Source organism: Ammospiza nelsoni, chromosome 10 (assembly GCF_027579445.1).
Source record: "Ammospiza nelsoni isolate bAmmNel1 chromosome 10, bAmmNel1.pri, whole genome shotgun sequence".
Lineage (NCBI taxonomy): Eukaryota > Metazoa > Chordata > Aves > Passeriformes > Passerellidae > Ammospiza > Ammospiza nelsoni.
The window spans coordinates 19,142,391-19,160,422 of NC_080642.1; the positions used below are offsets into that span (position 1 = coordinate 19,142,391).

Sequence of the window (18,032 nt, forward strand, 5' to 3'; positions counted from 1 at the left end):
TAAACTTTGCCATCTTTTCCTCCCTTCTAGTCTGTACCCATCATCTCTCACTCCCGCTGGCTGCTGAAGCAGGGGGAACTGCAGCAAATGAATGGTCCAAAGACGTCACGAACTCTTCGCACCAAGAAACTCTTCAGAGAAATCTATCTGTTCCTTTTCAACGATCTGCTGGTGATTTGCCGGCAAATTCCAGGGTGAGTGCAAAATTCAGGTGGTACACAGGATACTTCATTAGTTCTATTGCCCCAGTTTTATCCAACCTGTCATGCTGTGACCCCATCCTGTCCCTCAGGCACAGGCACATCCCTTGGCCTGACACGTACACCTCCCTCCAGTAGTCACCATACCTTTGAGCACAGCTGACTCTTCATGGGTGGCACAGCTCTCTCCAGCTAAAAATTCATGGCCAACAGGAGTTAAACAGATCCCAGGGCAGCAGGGTGACTATGCATCCAGCAGTTTCTGCAGGGTGGAAGTGAGTTACATTGGCTGGTGAGTTACACTGTCAAGAAGTGATTTTTGACTCATCGCTTCCTGAAGAACAGCTCAGATTTAGTCAGTTACAACTCTAAAAAAGCCGACTAGAAAGTCAGAGTAGCAGGGAGGGGTATAAATTTTGACCTGAGGCCAGTGCTTCTATTTGACGTGGTGTAACCTGCCTGAGGAGGATGTTGTTGTGCTGAGGACTGTCTTGTGCAAGCAGACACTGGTGAAACACAGCAGCAGAGAACAGCACGCCCTTTGTGGCATGATTAGACCCACTGGTAGGGAGCATCTTGCCCCTCCACTGTTCCTAATGAACGTGTCGCCGCGGTGTCTGTACGCTGGGAAATGTTTTGCTTCTGTGGCAACTTGTATCCAGAAAACACAGAGGCACTTCATAAATAGGAATGAATTAAGCCTCACAATCCCCTTTGAGGGAGCGCCATCTGTGTTTTGGACGTGGGGAGCTTAGACAGAGAAAGCAACTTGTTCCAGGCCATGAGGGCTGCCCAGGGCAGAGTACAGAGAGGGTTCCTTGCTTTGCAGTGGGTTTTTATAGCCACACGCTTATCCCATCCCACAGCAGGACACCTTTTCTCCTCCATGCAGCAATTCCTGGTCTGTGTCCGCAGTACAATTCTGGGTGGCTGAACTCAAAGTCTCCTGCAATAACCACAGTTTTTCCTAATTTCTCTTACCTCTCCCAGGGACAAGTACCAAGTGTTTGACTCTGCTCCCCGAGGGCTTCTTCGGGTGGAGGAGTTAGAAGATCAGGGGCAGAGTTTGGCCAATGTCTTCATCTTGAGGCTGCTAGAGAATGCAGATGACCGGGAGGCCAGCTACATGCTGAAGGCATCATCCCAGTGAGTACCAGTCACCCTGCTATCACTCAGCAGTGCTCTCTCCCTACATCCTGCCTTCATGGGGACCAGATGTCCAGGCTTTCCAGGGATGGGCAGGGGGGGATCCCACTGCTGCAGCTGAGCTGGCCCTACCAACCTCTCTGCCCAGCATAACTCCCCTGAGGCTACTGAAAGCCCCAAGGCTACTGGTCACCTAGGCAGGTTTCTCTCCTGTACGGTGTATTGGAGGCCTCTGGGGCGGTGGACAGACAGGCAGTCCCTGTTCTGGGACAGAGAGATCAGAAATCAGCCCAGGCACCAGGCCCCAGCTGATTTATAGACTGCAGCATGTTCAGAAAGTAAAACCAAGCAGGATATACACTCACACACTCCAGAGGCTCCACTGACTCACAAGAATCATGGCCATGTGGAATAAAGTGTCTCCTGTTAGTGGGTGAAGGTGGGAGAAAAGGCTACTTCCTCTGTGTCTCCACAGCCAGTGCCAGTCTTGTGCAGCCCTTCTGCAGCTCAGGGCCTCCTTGTCTCCCGGGATACAGATTTTCTGGCTCACTGATTTTTCACTTCAGGCTCCAACAAGCTCAGGCTGGGCAAATGATTCAGCTGTACTAGCACTGACCCAGTTGTTTTGGAGCACAGGGCATGGCTTTCTCACTGACCCAAGCTTTACCAGGCCCACATTTTCTAGCCACCAGCTAAACAGCTCCTAGGGACAATGCACATCCCCAGGTTGATGTTGTCTGCCGTCAGCAGGCTGCTGTTCATCATCCATATTCCTAAATGAACACCAGGGTTGCACCCTGACTGCCCCTCACCACCACCACAGCATCAGCACCAGGATAACGAGCCCCCAGCACAGTGAGCAGTTGCACCTTCTCCCCAGACATATGGCTGCAGCTCTGCTGCACTGAAAATAGAGATGTCACTCACACTATGCAGGGCAAGCGCACGTGTGACGTCTGTGAGGCTTGGCTGTGCAGCAAATGATAAACCAGGCCAGGATTTGCTCAGCTCAGGGGAGGCAGTCTCAGGTCCATGCTCTGCATCCTGTCCCATCTTCTAGGTGGCCACAGCAGGTATGTGATCCAGAACATGGCTTGCCAACAGGTCTTGAGCACTGAAATGTGACATACCAACTGCTGAAGGCTGCTGTTTCAGAGATGCAGGAATGATGGAGATAGTACTGGGCACAGACTGGAAAACTAAACAGTTAGAAGAGATAAGTGGGAGACTTCTGCATCTCTTCTACAGCTCTTGCAGCTCTTGCAACAATGCTGCTCAGTAGCAACTTGCACCTCATGCCCTGGGTGGGCTCTGCCAGGAGCTGACACTTTATTTGGACACAACCAGTTGCACCGATAGAACTGCAGTGTGGGTGGGCTCCTTGCAGGCTGAGAGGAGCTGGGCACTGTGGGCAGATCCATGAAGCCCTGTAAGGATCTGTGTGCAGGCCCAGCATGCAGACAGGGCCACAAGCATGGCAGGACTCTGGGTTTGACCTCTACATGTTATAGCTCCTCTGGGACCAAGGCCCTTGTCCCACATCTTCATGTGATGTGACCTGCAGGTGCTTCCACTGGTCCTTGGCATTGTTCTTCATACCTGAAGTATAAAGTATTCCCAACCCTACAGATCAACCTGCCAGCACTTGTCCTTTGCATCCCCCTTTTAGGCCCCTCTCCTTCCTGAAGGCACTCCCATGGCTTTTCATGTGTGTCAAGCTCAGGCTTTAAAACCACCTGAGAAGGTAGAAAACTCTCAGATGGAAGCACAGCTGCTCCTCCAGGCAGGAGCTGGAGCCTGTGAATGTGAACTGCCCCATTTCCTCATGAGGCTGAGGGAAGCCTGAGGGGAGCCAAGCCTGGGTCTTCTCCAGCATTTGTGAGATCTTCACCCTCCCAACTGCAGGTCCAGATTTTGCAGCATGCTGTTTACTTCAGGCTCCAACAAGGTCTTGTTGCCAAGCAAGTGGTACCTTTGGTGTGCTGCAGTGCTCTTCTGCAAGGGAATTAATCAGCTCTGCTCTTTAAATGTTCCTACACAGCAGTTGTGGGAATAAATGGTTCCAGTAACTGCTTATCTCCCAGAAAAACTGCTCCTGTTGAGCAGTCCAGCCAGGAGCTGCCTTTGCTTGCTATTTCTCAGAGAGTGCCAGGCCCCCACCTGGCTGCTGGCTCTTGACAGCAATGCCAGCAGAGGGGGACCCTCCTCAGAGAGGGACCCTCCCCAGAGAGGGACCGTGCTGCCTGTGGGGGACAGCCAGGGCTGTGCAGCAGGGCCCAGAGCAGTGTGTCACGTGTGACATCCCAACCAGGGTGTGCAGCAGTGGGGCTCAGCATCACCACTGCACCCAGGACCCTGGAGGGGCAGGCAGGAAAAGGCTGGGAGGAGGAACATGAAGTCCAGAACTGGCTGGGCAGGAAAACTAGGGCCCTTACAACTCTTGCATGTTCACAGCTTTGGTTTGTCTCCCCTATCCAGGAGTGAAATGAAGCGCTGGATGATTTCACTAGCCCCAAACCGGAGAACCAAATTTGTTTCATTTACATCCAGACTTGTTGGTAAGAGACACAGCATGGGAGCTGGGAGCTCTTCACCCCTACCCCAGGACACCTTATTCTGCCTGATCTCAGTGCAGCCACATACCTGGGACCTATGCCAAAGCTGAACCCTCTCCCTGAGCTCCCTTCCTTTTGTCTCTGGCTTGTCCTGGGCCTGGCCCTGACCTCAACCCCTCCAACCTGGGCTGGGCTACACCAGCACTTTCCTCCCTTCCAGGCTGCCCATGGCTAGCATGGTGGTGGTGACATGAACCCTGTCCCTTCCCAAGAGTTGCTTCCCCGCTACCTTTGGCTGGGGCACTCCCTGGCTTCCCCAGAGGCCCTTACAAGATCAGAGGCACCATGTGCAGAGCTCATGGGGCTACAGCCACCCAATCTGTGCTGTTCTTCAAGGGGCTCCATCCCAGTCCATCCCTCACTCTTGCCCTGTCTCTTGGCAGACTGCCCACAGATCCAGTGTGTCCACCCATACGTGGCCCAGCAGCCTGATGAGCTCTCCTTAGAACTGGCTGATGTTCTCAACATCCTGGACAAGACAGATGATGGTATGGGGACGGGATGGGATGGGGATGGGCTGGGAGTCACTGTGGGAGGATGGGCTTTGCTGCAGGCACGTAGTTGTGAGTTTCTCCCTCCAGCCAGGGAGAGGCTCTGGCATCAGCATCACAGCCAGAGAAGGAAAGTTACTGCCTTCTCCTAATAGCCAATCCAGGTTGCCTAAGTTGTGACAACACTGGCACAGCCTCCCAGCACCAGCTATGGGCCATGGTAGAGCTAGCACAGCCACTTCAGATAGAAGCCAGTGCTATTCTTACCTTCATGATGCTTCACAGCCACGTGGTCCTGCTCTCTTGGGTACTCTTGTAGCTGGTGGTCTCAGTCACATTGGATGTCTGCTGGGGACCACTCCTGTGGCTCCAGCGACAGCTGAGGGCACTTGGTGGCAGCAGTTCCTGCTTTCTGCTGGCATCCTTTGAGCCAGTTGTCCTCACATGATACTGCTCAGGTGAGATGGCCTCCTTGCAGGATGGACAACCTGGGTGTGCTCCAGCACAGGTTTTGAGTAGAAAGCTCTGCCAGCTCCAATGGCTCTTTCCAGCACAGCTGTCCCAGTGCAGGAGCAAGGCCCAGTCCTTCCTCACTTACGCCTGTGTCTGTCTATACTCAGGCTGGATATTTGGGGAACGTCTTCATGACCAGGAGAGGGGCTGGTTCCCCAGTTCTATGGGGGAGGAGATCCTGAACCCCAAAATCCGAGCCCAGAACCTGAAGGAATGTTTCCGGGTGCACAAGTCAGATGACAGTCAGAGAAGAAAACTGGGCAGCAGAAACCGCCAGTGACCACCGGCATCCCCAAGCATCTGGATTTCCTCAGAGAGACAGAAGACAGAGGCTGCCAGCTGGGAGGAGGTGGCAGCTGTGGGACATTGTGGGGGACCTGGTGCACAGGACGAGGCACACAGACCCATGAACAAACAGACTGTCATTCCTAGGCCCTCTGGAAGCACTGGTCCTTTCCTGGAGATCAGCGCTTTAAACTGTAAATAACCCTTTTCCAAGTGTTCTGTAAAGCCCCAAAGAGCATGAGCTCAGCGGACACTGCCCGAAGGCCACCAGGTGCTGGCCAAGTGAGCCACATGTGCTGGCTTGGGCTGGCTCAGGCTGCTTGGGAGGGGCAGTGGCCACAAACAGGAGCAATTGATATCACCCGGTTTAAGCATTAACAGCTCATTGCTACCTTCTAAGTCTGGAGCGCTCTGAACCCAGCATCTCACAGGGGCAGAACTGCGGTCAAGCAGCAGTCTCAACTATCTCAGAGCTCACTGACAACTGGCTGGGATGAGCCTCAGGAACTCTACTGCCCTAGTCCTGCTGTGAAGCTGCTGGGCTCATTCCCACAGGCAGACCTTCAATCTGCTTCCAGTCAAATGCTCTGCAGTGCTCCACACTCAGCTCTTCTCCAGCAGCAGCCCAGCCTTGCAAGCCCTAACCCACGTCTTTGCCTGCCTGACAACCTCAAAGCACATCTGGACACTGTCCCATGGCTCAGCCCCCTCTACCACAGCCTCCCTCCTTCTGCAGGGCCACTGCAGAACCCCAGCATCATGTCCTTTCCTGGTTGATCGTGCACTTGTGGTCTTTGCTACGCTCTGCTGCTGAGGCCACAGCAGGGGTGGCTGTGCCAGTAGCAGCTCGCCCACCACACAAACACCAGCAGCCCCACAGCAGGTGAGTGACCTTAGCTGGGAGCTGCTGTCCTACATGCTCTGGGAGGCCCAGCAACTGCTGCCTGCATGCTTGTAACCCACCCCCACAGCCTCCCTGTACAGGCTCACCTCCATGTATATATGCAAGTCTTGTGGCCAGCAGAGCCAGCTCATCACTCCTTCCAGCTGTGGCACTGAGCAACACATGAAGCCCTGGGCACAGCACTGAGAGCAGCGTGGGGGACAGACCCACAGCAGCCACCCCTTGTTCAACGGTTCCACATGTGGCTGAGAGCCTCTCAGCCACAAGCTGGGCCCAAGTTGTGGCCAGCATCCATTAGGGAATGAATTATTTGGCACCTTTCTGTAACATGACAAAGGATTGTCTTCCAGGCATTGTAGCCTGTGCTGACTGATGCTTTGGCTGTGCCACAGTTGTACTTAGAGAGGGGACGGAGAGCAGCTGCCAACAGAGCCACACAGGGACCACGGGCATGGACAGGAGGAGCACAGCCAGGCCAACAGGAACGTGGGGAGAAAGCAGGATGCTTGGAAGCTGTGAAGGGAGGCTACAGAACTGCTCTTTGGACAACATGGTGTGTGCAGTTGGAGGCTGAACACAGCTGAGATGGATTCCAGGGCTGTCCCTGCTGACACCACAGTCTTGGGCCAGCCAGCCCAGAGCCAGCACCCAGGACCAAAGTGGTGGAAGCCACAGCAGCGAAGGGGAAAGAAGGCATTCTTCACTCAGGCCCAGATCCGTTGCACCACATTAGCATGTGCCAACAGCCAGCAGGGCTGTGCTGCCTTGGCCACCTGTGGGAAGTTCATACCAGCCTGTGGTTCCCAGTCACCAGTCACTGCCCAGCCTCAGGGCTGGGCCAGGAAGACTTGCAGCCTCCAGTCTGCTGCATTGAGCCGATTTAATGGGGACACCCCAAGCCAGGTCCCTCCAGCAGCACCCCACAGTCATCTTTCTGAGTCAACCAAACCTCCAGCTCAGGATTCAAACCTTGCAACAGCCACAAATTCACTAGTGCAAACCTCAGAGGAGCTCCAGCTCTAGGAATTCCTTAAAATTACCTGAGAAATCACCACATCCCACAGCATCCACCTTTGTGGCCCAGGCAGCCCAGCCCCAGGCCTACAGCCCCATGTGCCTACCTGGCATGTTACTCACAGCACAGAAATGCTCTCTTGCCCATTGGATGTTTCACCAGCTGGCTATAGCCAGGATTCCAGCTCCTCACTGCACTGCTCCAGGGAGAGGGGCTCAGTGCTGCTGTGCCATCCATCCCTCACCACCAAGCCCTGGGATTGCTCCAGCCCCTCCTGCTCTGCTGCGATTCCACAGGACTCTGGACCCCAGGCACAGGCTGTGCCATTTCCACTGAATGGCATCCAGTGTTATTTCCTCAGACCCAGCCCTGCACGCCTCCATCTCAGTGATCTCCAGTGTTGTACAGGCCAGGCCTGGGGCCCACAAGCACAGGCTGGAGCCCCCCAGCCCTTGCCAGGCTGCCTCAGTGAACTGAGGGGAACTTCTTGTTGTCTGGTTTTTCCGTGTGATAAAATGTAGCTGAGCAAGCCAGTGCCAAAACACTTGTGTGTGTCCTTCCTCCCCCAGGCTCATCACTGGTCTCCTCCCCTGTCCCCTCTGGTGCAACTGGCCCAAATGCAGTGGGTCAGAATGGGGTTGCACATGAACTTGGGGTGGCTTACACCCATGAACAACCCTTTCCTAGGAAAGCTGTGCAGGGTGATGCCCAACACTGTTACCATCACCCAGACTAGACCCAGAAAGATTCTTTTGAGCTCCCTGCTCAAAGCCACACTCTGCCACAGGTTCCTCCTGAGTGGGGTTGACAGGCCCTGCCAGATCTGTGCCACCCAGGAGATAACACACACACCAAGGGCAATGAGCACTCGATGCATGGCTGCCCAGCACAGGGCCTGCAGTGCTTTATCCTTGGCACCATTTCTCCCAGGGCCCCAGGCAGACAGTTCAGGAGCAGCCAAGGGCTGCAGACAGGCTGGTTTTGTAACAGAAAAATGTTTTATTGAGTTCAGGAGGCCGAGAACTTTCTCAGTGTGATGACGACCAAGGCCACAAGCACAGACGTACCCAGGAGGGAGGCGATGACAATGGCACCAATAGCCCCAGGTCCCAGTGAGCCTGCAGGAAGAGAGAAAAGGGCACGAGGTCAGCAGAGACAGTGGGGCACAGATGGGAAGGACTGCAAGGATCACTCCACACCCAGCATATCCCCAGGCATCAGGCCACACTCCTGTCCCAGAGCTCCCTGCACTGGCCATGTCCCAGGTGTCATCCTGTGCACCTTTGGGCAGGGGGCTGTAGCCAGCCACCACCACCTCAGCCAGCTCCCAGTGACAAGGACAGTTGCCACAAAGTGGGTCGGTGGTGCCCAGCTTTCCTGCTCACACACTGGGAGAGTTGCTTCGCTTGCAGCAGGACCAGATCTCAGCTGGTGCTTGCTGTCAGTCAGGAGCCACAGGCCAGGAAAGGCACTCGTGCTCCCTGTCCAGGGAGCTCCCGGCACACTCTGTCCTGCACAGCCCTACCTGCACTCAGGGCAGTTTTCTTTTCAGGGCAGGTGCCTGCCATGACAGGCCATGGGGCAGGAAGAAGCCATCTTGGAGCTGGCAAGAGCTGCACAGCAAAAGTTTTTCAGCAGGGAAGTTTCCACGAGCAGGCAATAAGGGCAACCTTCCCCCTCCCCAGCAGTGTGGCTTTAACCCCTCCCGGGAGGTGACAGTCCCACAGGGAGCAAATCCGTGAGGACATCCCAGGCTGCTGCGGGAGTGAGCCGCGGGCGGTGGCTGTCGCAGTCACTCACCGTCCCCGGTGTCCAGCCGGTGCAGGTGGGTGGTGTCCTCGGGCTCCAGCTCGGAGGTGTACGGGGGGAAGGCAGTGGCATCCGACAGCCGGGCGGTGGCAGTGGCAGCGTCGAAGGGACCGGCTCCAGAGGGCAGCTCGGGCGGCTCGTTCCAGAGGGTGGGGACCGCGTCCTGCGGGTACTCTGCTGGAAAACAAGCACCCACGGGCATGGGGGGCCCGGTCAGGCTACTTGTGACAACCACAGCTCTGCGGGTCCCTGGGCTTCAGCTGCCTGCCAGGTGCCCTGAGGGCTGAGAAACCCGGTACGGCAGAGCCCTCCTCCGAGGGCACACCACCTCTGCTGAACAGCCATACCCAGAGCAGGCAAAGGCGATGTGCTTCTGTGGCAACCTAGCGTGCTCACAGCACACACGGGACAACACAGAGTGCCCTGACACCCTGCAACCTCTGCTCGTGCACAAACAGGCCCCACATGAACATCCACAGCTGCTTTACTCATGGATGCCTTTGGGACTGGGCTGGGAAGGGCTGTCACCCTGCCAACAGGCAGAGGCCACCGGGCCACCTGTGCTGGCCAAATTCACAGCATCTCAGGGCCCTTTTGTCCTGCACCACCAGCCCATGCAGTGCAGGATGCTGGAGGTGCTGGCACAGCACAGGACATGGCTCCCCCAGACAGGACCCCAGAGCCTCGACTTCCCCCTGCTGCACCCCCGCCACACCGGGGAGATGAAAGGCAGGCTGGCTTCTGTTTAATGTTACCACTCGTCTCCTGTTATTCCTTCCTGCCGTGGGTCAGAGACCAAGCCAGAGAGCCCTCCCTGTGTGTGGCTCAGCAAGCACTCCCTGTCAATGCCCAGCCTTGTTCAGGTGGGCTCTGGCAGGAGCAGGAGACATTCCACAGCTCCCTGCAGAAACCACTGGGAATGTTGCACGGGGATGGGGAAAAAAGCAGGGGGGAGAAAAACGAACAACATTCACTGCCAGGGCCCTCCTGAACTGACACAATGGTTATCAGGACTGGGGAACAGGGAGTCAAGAGCTGGAGCAAACAGCCCAGGCTCCCTGGGGCAAGGCACTGAGGTATCCCAGGGCACCCCAACCCTGGCATATGAACCTTGGTGTACCAGGGGCACTTGAAGACTTGTCCCAGGCTCTCTGTGGAGAGAGATGGCAGCAGCACATCTTGGCACTACCAGCCCCAGCTTTAAGTGCCTGGAGCCCTCCTTGCCTCCTGTGGACAGAAGGTGCTGTGGGGGGAGAGCAAAAAATCCTCATTAATGGGCTGCACCACACTTTGTTCTCCCTTAAGATCCCTCCCTGGAACAGGGAGGGCCAAAACACTCACCTTTCCTGAGGGTACAAACCCACTGAGAACTTACTGCAGGGTTTGCATCAGAGTAGCTCTCACCATCACCAGAGCTATTCCACAGTCTTGGGAACACAGCAACGTTCTAGAAAGTTTTGAAAGCTCTTTCTACAGGCAGAAAAGCTACAGGGTATCCAGCAAGACAATTGCCAGGTTTAACCCTGGTCCAATGAGCATCAACAGAGACAAGTTCCAGTGTGCAGCCTGTGCCAGCGAGACCCAGGCAGGAACCCAGGCAAAGCTGGGTGTAGCAGAGAACACCGTGCCCTCACACACTTGGGCTCTGCACCAGAGGTGGCATCCCTGCTCCCCTGTACGTGCACACAGGCTTGTGTTCCACAAGAGCTCCCCACAAACACCCAAGCCTTTGCAAGGCCCTTCCCAACCTGTGCTGCAAAACCAGCCAGCAGAGCTGAAGACTCATATTCCATCCCATGGCTCTTCCATAAAGTGCCATTTCCAGTGGATCTCTCTACTTTAAATCCCATGGTGTCACAGCCAGAGAATGGAACAGGAGGAAATAAGAATTCAGTGAGAAAAGCTAGTTAACACAGGAGAGAACTGAGCAGAGCTGGGCTATTGAGCTGCCAACAGTGGCATGGGAAGCTGTTGGTTTAGGAACAGACCAAACACACGGAATACTTTGGAAGCCCTGGTTCCAGGCTGCTTTTGTAAGGGAGAAACTCCACACAGAAGAGCCACACTCCAGCCATGACCTTTCTGACTCTGTCAACACCCCCCAGACCAGAACCAACACTGCCACTGACCCCACCTGGCAGAGGAACACAAAGCTGGAGGACAGTGTTGCCTCCTTTCCCAAGAACGGTTTTTTTTCCCAGAGCTGCACGTATGCCTTGTGTGTGACCAGGGACTGGTGTTATCTCAGATGATCTGTAACAGATGCAGGCACCATCCAGGGAGACTGTATGTATTCCCCATCCCTGCTCTCAGAGGGAAGAGGAGGGAGCACTATCTCTTCTAACCATAGTGCAAAGGTCCCACAGGTGCCACCAGACCCAGAGGTGCCAGATAGTCTCTCCTGTTCTCCATGCATCTAACTCCTGCTTAAAGAGAGCTGCCAGAAATTTTTCAGGCCACAGAGCTCGTTTTTGATAGCCAAATACAGAGGAAACAGTCTAATTCATTTATGATCACTGTGATTTATAAAAACTTGGATGGCTGCTGGAAATGTATTTTGTTAATTCCCCCCATCCAACTGACACACACTTTTCAGTTTGCCCACACAGAAAAGGCAGAATGTGCTTAACATGCATTTGCTGTCCCAAGTTCTTGTGGTTTTACCCTACTGGCACTTCAGCCCAGGGAAACACAACCCCTTTCAGTCAGGTCTGCTGCCTCGGGAACAGTTGTGAGCTCAGAGGCAGCAGCAGATTCCTGCACACACACTGAGTGAAATACCTGCAGCTGAGCCTCCCCAGGAGCCAGGGCTCACTGCTGGTCTCCTTCTCAGCTCCTGCCCCTCAGTGCTGCTGGAGCAGGTGCCAAGGGCCCTGCTGTGGGCACACAGAGGGGGAACACAAAGCAAGAGGCAGGTTCCTCCAGAACCCATTGCTGCAGCCTGGGAGAACATCTGCTCATAACCAGCACTGTTCTCCCCACGTCTCTCCTTGGATTTTCCCTCCTAACCTAAAGGCTCGTGTCTTCACATGCCTCCCTCCACTCCTCCGGCTGAGAAGCCCAAGCACCCATCCAACTATCCCCATGCATGCAGCAGGTTTCTTTAACAAGCAGAGGTTTCACACCTGCTTCCCTGACAGTCTCAGTGAGTGTCACCCACACAGCTGGTGGCTGGGAGTGGCAGATCTCTAATGGACCAACATCAAATGCCACAATCCCATTTCAGTCCCCTGGTAAAAGCAAGAAAAGTGATGGGAAGGAGAGTTTGTGTCAGGTACCAAACCCCAACACATGCACACTATTAGTAAGGCCTTATGTCTCCAAGTGAGACACAAGGACCTTTTCCAGTCATCTGTTGGATAGAATCTGGAGAGATTCTATCTACAGGCAGGGGACCCAGCTCAGGAAGTTCAGTTCTCTGCTCTGTACCTGATGTTTTGGGTGACCACCACAAGTCCTGCTCTTCCCAGGCTCAGTTATTCTGTGCATAAGCAGAACACCAGGATCTAAACATGACCTGCAGAGAAAGCAGCACCAGCATGGCCAGGCCTTCCTGCCCACACTGTCACTGTCACTCTGACTGTGATGAGTGGGACGTGGCCTGTGAACCTCAACAAATGCCTCAGTGACAGCTCTGGAGCTGGCAGCAGCCCTTCCCAAGGAAAGGGCAGGTTGAAGGGAAGCTCCATGGCCGTGGGGCAAGAAACAGCAATCTTAACATGTAAAAACACCTAAACACGCTGCCATCTCCAGGGAGGGAGTGCAACCAAGAGCTGGAAACTAAATACCACAGTAAAGTACTCCATGGCTTGTACTCCTGTTCACCCAAGAACTTTGGAGAAATAAAGAAGCAAGAAAACACACTGAAAATACATCATCCATCACAAGACCAGATGTTTAATATCTGGGAGAAAGCATTAGCTGTGCTGCCATCAGTCCAGGACCAGTCCTACCTCTAGAACACTCCTGTGGCACACTCACATGGTTTACTTGCCCTGCAGGGGCAGCCAGGGGCATATGGAGGGGCTGCCAGGCTGCTGAGGCACATGAGTCACCCACCACTGCCAGGCTCTGGGCCTCAGTGCCAGCTGCCCCAGAGGGAGGAAAGCCTCCAGGCCCTGGCACAAATGAGCTCTTCCCCTGCATTAGCTCTGTCTCAGCACTGAAACAGAAGCTGAGGGCAACTGCTGCTTTCAGACTAAGCCTTGTCATGAGAAATAAAGTTGGAGAACACTTAGAAGAACAACATGCAATAATCTTATTGGCATTTTACTGGAGATGGAACTGGACAAAGTGGACTAAGATTATTACAGCGTTTTGTAGAAGGCCAGGTGGATGATGGCAGCTCTTCCTTCCCACATGTTAATACTACAGATGGTCTTATTTTAGGGAAATCTCTCTACTGCACTGTCTTCTTCCTCTCTCCAGCACAGGTAAGTTATAACTGAGGTGAGGAAATGGGAAGAAAAGATCAGTTACCATGAAGAAATACACAATGAGTTTTCCAAGTGATGGCAGGGGCCAGTGGAACTCCAGACACATGGGCCATAGAGAGATCCAGAGGGGATGATGGCAAATGCAACTTGACAAAAGTGCTATTTCCATGCTTAGAAAGAAGGTGGGGTGAGCTGCCAGCACAGTGATGTGGTGGCCAGTACCGCAGGTACTCAGTGACTGAAAGGTAAGACTGGAAGTGTCTGTAAGTGACAGCCCCAGGGAATGCCAACCAAATCTGAAGGAACCAGACCCTCCCCAAAGGCCAGCTGTGAGACTTTAAGGCAGACAGATGTGGCCAGATCACATCATTGTCCCTGAAGGTTACTTGCCACTGGCCAATAGTCTTCTTCACACAAGCTGACTTCAGCACTTCATCATCCTCACTGTCCACCTCCAACCAGCTCCTTATTCAGGAGCCAATACCAATATCAGAAATCTGTAAGGAGTGTTGGAGCAAAGCAAGGTTGAGTAATGGCTCAAGTCCTGGTTCAAGTGTGGACAGATCTGTTGGAACAACTACATCTTTTCCTGAAATCTGCCAAATAAAACCTATTTACTGCTATCCCTGTTCTAGAACTTGAGCTTTAAAAAGTTTCCTAATAAACTTTGTTTCTCCTGTAGTTGAAAAAAAAGACACACAAGCTGCTACAGAAAGATGTTCTTGGTCAAGGTGTTTTCCTGTGTCTTTTCCTTTAGTGTGTGTGCTCTGTTGCTTTTTACCCCCCAGACTCATTCTGATGTGCTACTGCAGTCAAACATATTTCCACATTAGCTCAAAACAAGCTGAGGAACCCACATGTGAGTTTAAATATCAAATATACACATGGTTCAGGAGCCAATGCCTTGCAAAGGCTTTGCACTAACTTGCAGCTCATTTGGGGCTCTGAATCCATTACAGGAATTGAAACTGTGTTTGCTGATAGGAAAAAAACAATCAGTTCTTCCTGCGCTCTAGGCCTACCTGCCACTTGTGTTTGGAAAAAGAGGAAGTGGAGAAGGCTGAGGTTTGTCAGAGATCCTTGAGCTGGCTGTTTCCTGTTGCACCCAGATGATGTGTAAGGGAGTTAAAGATGTGCTTGGTTGCCTCCCCATCTTTGACAAAATGTTATGTTGGAAAGAGCTCAGTAACTTGGAGAAGTTCACACTTTCACCAGTTGCAGAGCCCTGACCATGCTGTCCAGGAAATCAGACCAGTGAGAAGCAGCCAACAGGGAGAGGAGACTCATCCTGGGCCTGGGGGCTGCATGACCCATGGTCAGCCCTCTCCAAGGCAGAGCTGCTCCTGCTCACTCTGCAGGGCTCTGCTGGGGACACTCAGAGTGCTGAGATGAAAGGCCAAGGGCTGGTGAACCCTGAGGCCAGCAAGGGGCTGTCCAGCCCCAGGTGGCCACGGCAGGCACAGGGCCAGGGCTGGGCTGAAAGGAGCCCTTCAGCAGCAGCACAAAGGGCAGCCTTGTGGAGGGCAAGGCCAGGAGCTCCTGTGTGCAGCAAGGCAGAGCTGTGGTTCTGATGGATACTGAGCAAACTTGTTTACAGAAAGGCAGTGTGTGTGTAGGTGCTGAGGCCATGGGGCTGTCTGTGTGCCCTTCCCCTCTTTGTCTGCACCAGGCCGGAAATTTCCTTTTCTAATGGAGTAAAGGCAGAAAAAGTTTCACTGCTCCTCAAAGCACCTGTACTGGGAGCAGGAACTCTCCATGCAGTGGAGAATCATTCTGCTCCTGGGGTGGCTTCCTCCTGTCCTCTCTGAGGGGGCAGGGAACAACCTGTTAGAGGCCTTACATCTCTGAAGCATTGCAGAAAAAGCACAGAATCTCTCCTACACCCTAAGATCTGAATGTTGCACTCCCCAGTACAAAGCCCTTCAAACCTCATTGCATGAGCACAACTTACCCAGTATAAGGATCAAGTAAACTTGGGAGTGCATCACAGGAACAAAGTGACACAGGGAGGCAGCACCAGGCACAAACCACAGCTGCAATGCCAGAGCAAGCACATGGAAAAGCTGGCAAGGAGAGGGGCCAGAGCAAAGGGACCAAATATTGAAAATTTAAAACAGCATAGAAGAGATTCTAGCTTGGAGAGGAAGCAGATTGAATTCTCACTGGAAATCAATCACTTCCTGCAGAGTGAAATACTGCTAATGATTAAGAAAAAAATCTTACCTGGTATGGGGGAAGAGCATGGTCAGTGCTTCTGAGAGCAACAGCAAGGCACAAACTGAAACTGTGCTAAAATGATTAATGTTCCACTGCACAAAAAAAAGTTCATGGTTTGAGAAGGAAAGGATCCACTTTTTAGTGCTCATTTCTTAGTTACTTTGAAGGTTTCCCTTCAAAGAAGGTGTCCTAGAAGGAGAAGATACCAGCTGCACTAATTGTGCACCTCCACCCACAGATGTTCCAGCCAAGCACAGTGGTGAATTTCCCTACCCATATGAAAGCTCCTTTAGAAAGAATTCCATAATTTGATCTGCTAGACAGCTGGCCAGATCTCCCTGTGAGGCAAGATGCTCAGAAGAAACTGTGAGAGAACTGCAAAACAACATTGCTCCAGGTCTTGGAAGGCAGGACAGAAATTCAGGAAAACAAATGCTGTGCCTGTTATCTTGGCCCCAGCCATCTCTTGAGCCTTGCCTCCACTGCTTTGAGGGAAAGGCTTTGGGGGAAGCAATTCCCCATAAGAGTTTCCACCTGTACACTCAGAGCCCATCAGTGCAGGGGGTTTGGAAGTCAATTTTTTCCCAGCTGTAAAACCCACCTCAGACCTGCAGCCTTTGAAGCTGTGGCCCCAGCTCCCTGCAGCCAACACAGCTCTGCTGAAGGCAGGAGCAGGTAAAGCTGAAATTAATAACAATCCCCAGAGAAACAGTGCCTTACAGAACAGGCATCTCTCCCATTCTTCTTCCCGTCACCTCACTGCAAGCAAGTCAGAGCCAGCACTGCCCTGGTACCCCAGCTCCAGAGCAACCCCATAAGGATGCACACCTTGGCTTTGGACTGGGGTTTTCATGGACACTTCCCTGGTTCTGCCTAAAGCAGCTGCTGTGCTCTGCTGCAGTAGAGAACACAGAAGGAACCAGGAATTGGCACACAGGCTTTAGCCAAAGAAAAATGTTTCTTTCCATACCTGTAACTTCTTCCTGCTATTAAAAGCTGAGGGACAGCCTGTCCCACCAATGCTCACAATACGTGCTACTGCCATTCTGCTTAGGTAAAGTTAAAGGATTTTCTCCACTGAAAATATATTCTTGCTCACCAGCAGCCACCAAAGCTAGTTTCCCTTAATCAATTATAATTCAACACATTATTTAGGGATGTTTTCAGAGAAGGGAGAAGAGAGAGGGCAGTGTAGGAAAGGATCTCCCAAACTTTTGGGTTTTAAATGCAAACAAAGTTCCTTACCTGCCAGCACAGCAGGGACCGGGATGCTGCACAGCGTTAGCAGGACCAGGCGAAGGACTCTGTGGTAGGGCATGGCTTCCCTCAGGAAAAACATCAGCAGGAATCCTTAAAACTCTTCAAAGCACAAACAACTCAGAAATTTCACTGGTATAATAAAAATTCTGTTCAGTCAGGTAAAAAAACAAAAAAAGAAAAAAAGTCCTTCACAAGAGCAGCTGTGCAGAGAGAGTGCAAAGCCCAGCAGAGCCTCTCTCTCTCTGGCTCCAGGAGCACACCTCCTCCCAAAGGCAGCTCCACCCTCCCAAACTTGTGCCTAAAACCCCATAGGCAGCCAAGCAGAGCCATCAGGACCCTGCCAGGTCAGTGCACACACAAGCAGTTGTTGCTGAGCCCTTCCCAGAGGCCACGAGGATGCTCCTGGAATGCCTTCCCTGGGGTTGGCCATCCCGAGGCACAGGAAATAACACAGGAACCATTGGGGCTCCCTCACTGTGCAGGGTGGCAGGGCATTGCAGGGTGGGGAGAGCAAACAACAAGGGCCTCAATCTTCTGAGGCTAAAATGCTCTGATATAGAGCCAGAGCAGCTCCATGGCATCCTTGTTCCTGGGTGGAATACTTACAGAGCTGGCCTGGGAGCCATGGGTGGTCTCAGAACTGCTGTGAAAGGCTCCGAGCGTTCCAGGAGAGTTGCCTTTGGCAGGCAATGCCAGCATCCTCCTCAGATCCCAGCTCCTCAGGCACAACCTCCTCCTGCCAGCCTCTGCCACTCTGTCCCTGCCTGCCTCAGGGGCTCAGGACAGTTCACAGCACAGAAAACCCAGGTTTGCTTCAAATCACATTTGCAGCAACAAAGAATGGCGAATAGATGAGGTGTATAAAAAGGGGAACACTCCAGCTGATTGTCACAGAAGAAGTTTCATTAGTATTTTGGAGCTGATATGATGATGAATACTTCATGGTTTCCCATCATGTAATGAATACATAAACACCTCCAATGTCAGTTCTTTATGCTCTGAAAATATGACACAAGTATTTAAGTCTTAAATTTCAGATTTAGATTTTTTTGCAGCAATTGCTTTGCTTTTTGGAGCCCCTGTTTTCCCCATCCCTACTGATCCAAATGACTCTTGCTACAGAAAAGGGCCCCGTTTGTCA

General features: G+C 52.9%; 2 protein-coding genes across 5 annotated transcripts in view; one reads left to right on the forward strand and one right to left on the reverse strand.

The window, feature by feature from the left end:
• NGEF (neuronal guanine nucleotide exchange factor) overlaps positions 1-7,711 on the forward strand; it is a 47,597-nt gene extending 39,886 nt beyond the window's left edge. For all 4 annotated transcript variants that reach the window (XM_059479500.1, XM_059479501.1, XM_059479503.1 and 1 more), the window contains 5 exons: positions 31-194; positions 1,191-1,346; positions 3,825-3,904; positions 4,345-4,449; positions 5,073-7,711. In XM_059479500.1, coding sequence (XP_059335483.1) covers positions 31-194; positions 1,191-1,346; positions 3,825-3,904; positions 4,345-4,449; positions 5,073-5,245 — 678 coding nt within the window. In that variant the 3' untranslated portion in view covers positions 5,246-7,711. The remainder of the gene's footprint in view (positions 1-30; positions 195-1,190; positions 1,347-3,824; positions 3,905-4,344; positions 4,450-5,072) is intronic.
• A 466-nt stretch (positions 7,712-8,177) lies between these two features.
• Positions 8,178-17,707, reverse strand: SNORC (secondary ossification center associated regulator of chondrocyte maturation). Its single transcript, XM_059479075.1, has 4 exons — positions 17,498-17,707; positions 16,877-16,956; positions 8,970-9,155; positions 8,178-8,287 (listed from the first exon to the last, which is right to left on the reverse strand). The coding sequence occupies exons 1-4, from the start codon at positions 17,515-17,517 to the stop codon at positions 8,178-8,180; spliced, it is 396 nt and encodes a 131-aa protein (XP_059335058.1). The 5' UTR covers positions 17,518-17,707.
• Between the last annotated feature and the right edge of the window lie 325 nt (positions 17,708-18,032).

Bases quoted from the DNA above. Each gene is read 5' to 3' on its own strand.
- SNORC (XM_059479075.1), bottom strand. From the start codon at position 17,517: ATGGCTCCCAGGCCAGCTCT. The intron at 16,957-17,497 runs GTAAGTATTCCA...GTTTTTCCTGAG, and splicing joins ATGGCTCCCAGGCCAGCTCT to GGAAGCCATGCCCTACCACA. The intron at 9,156-16,876 runs GTAAGGAACTTT...CTTGTTTTCCAG, and splicing joins GGTCCCTGCTGTGCTGGCAG to CAGAGTACCCGCAGGACGCG.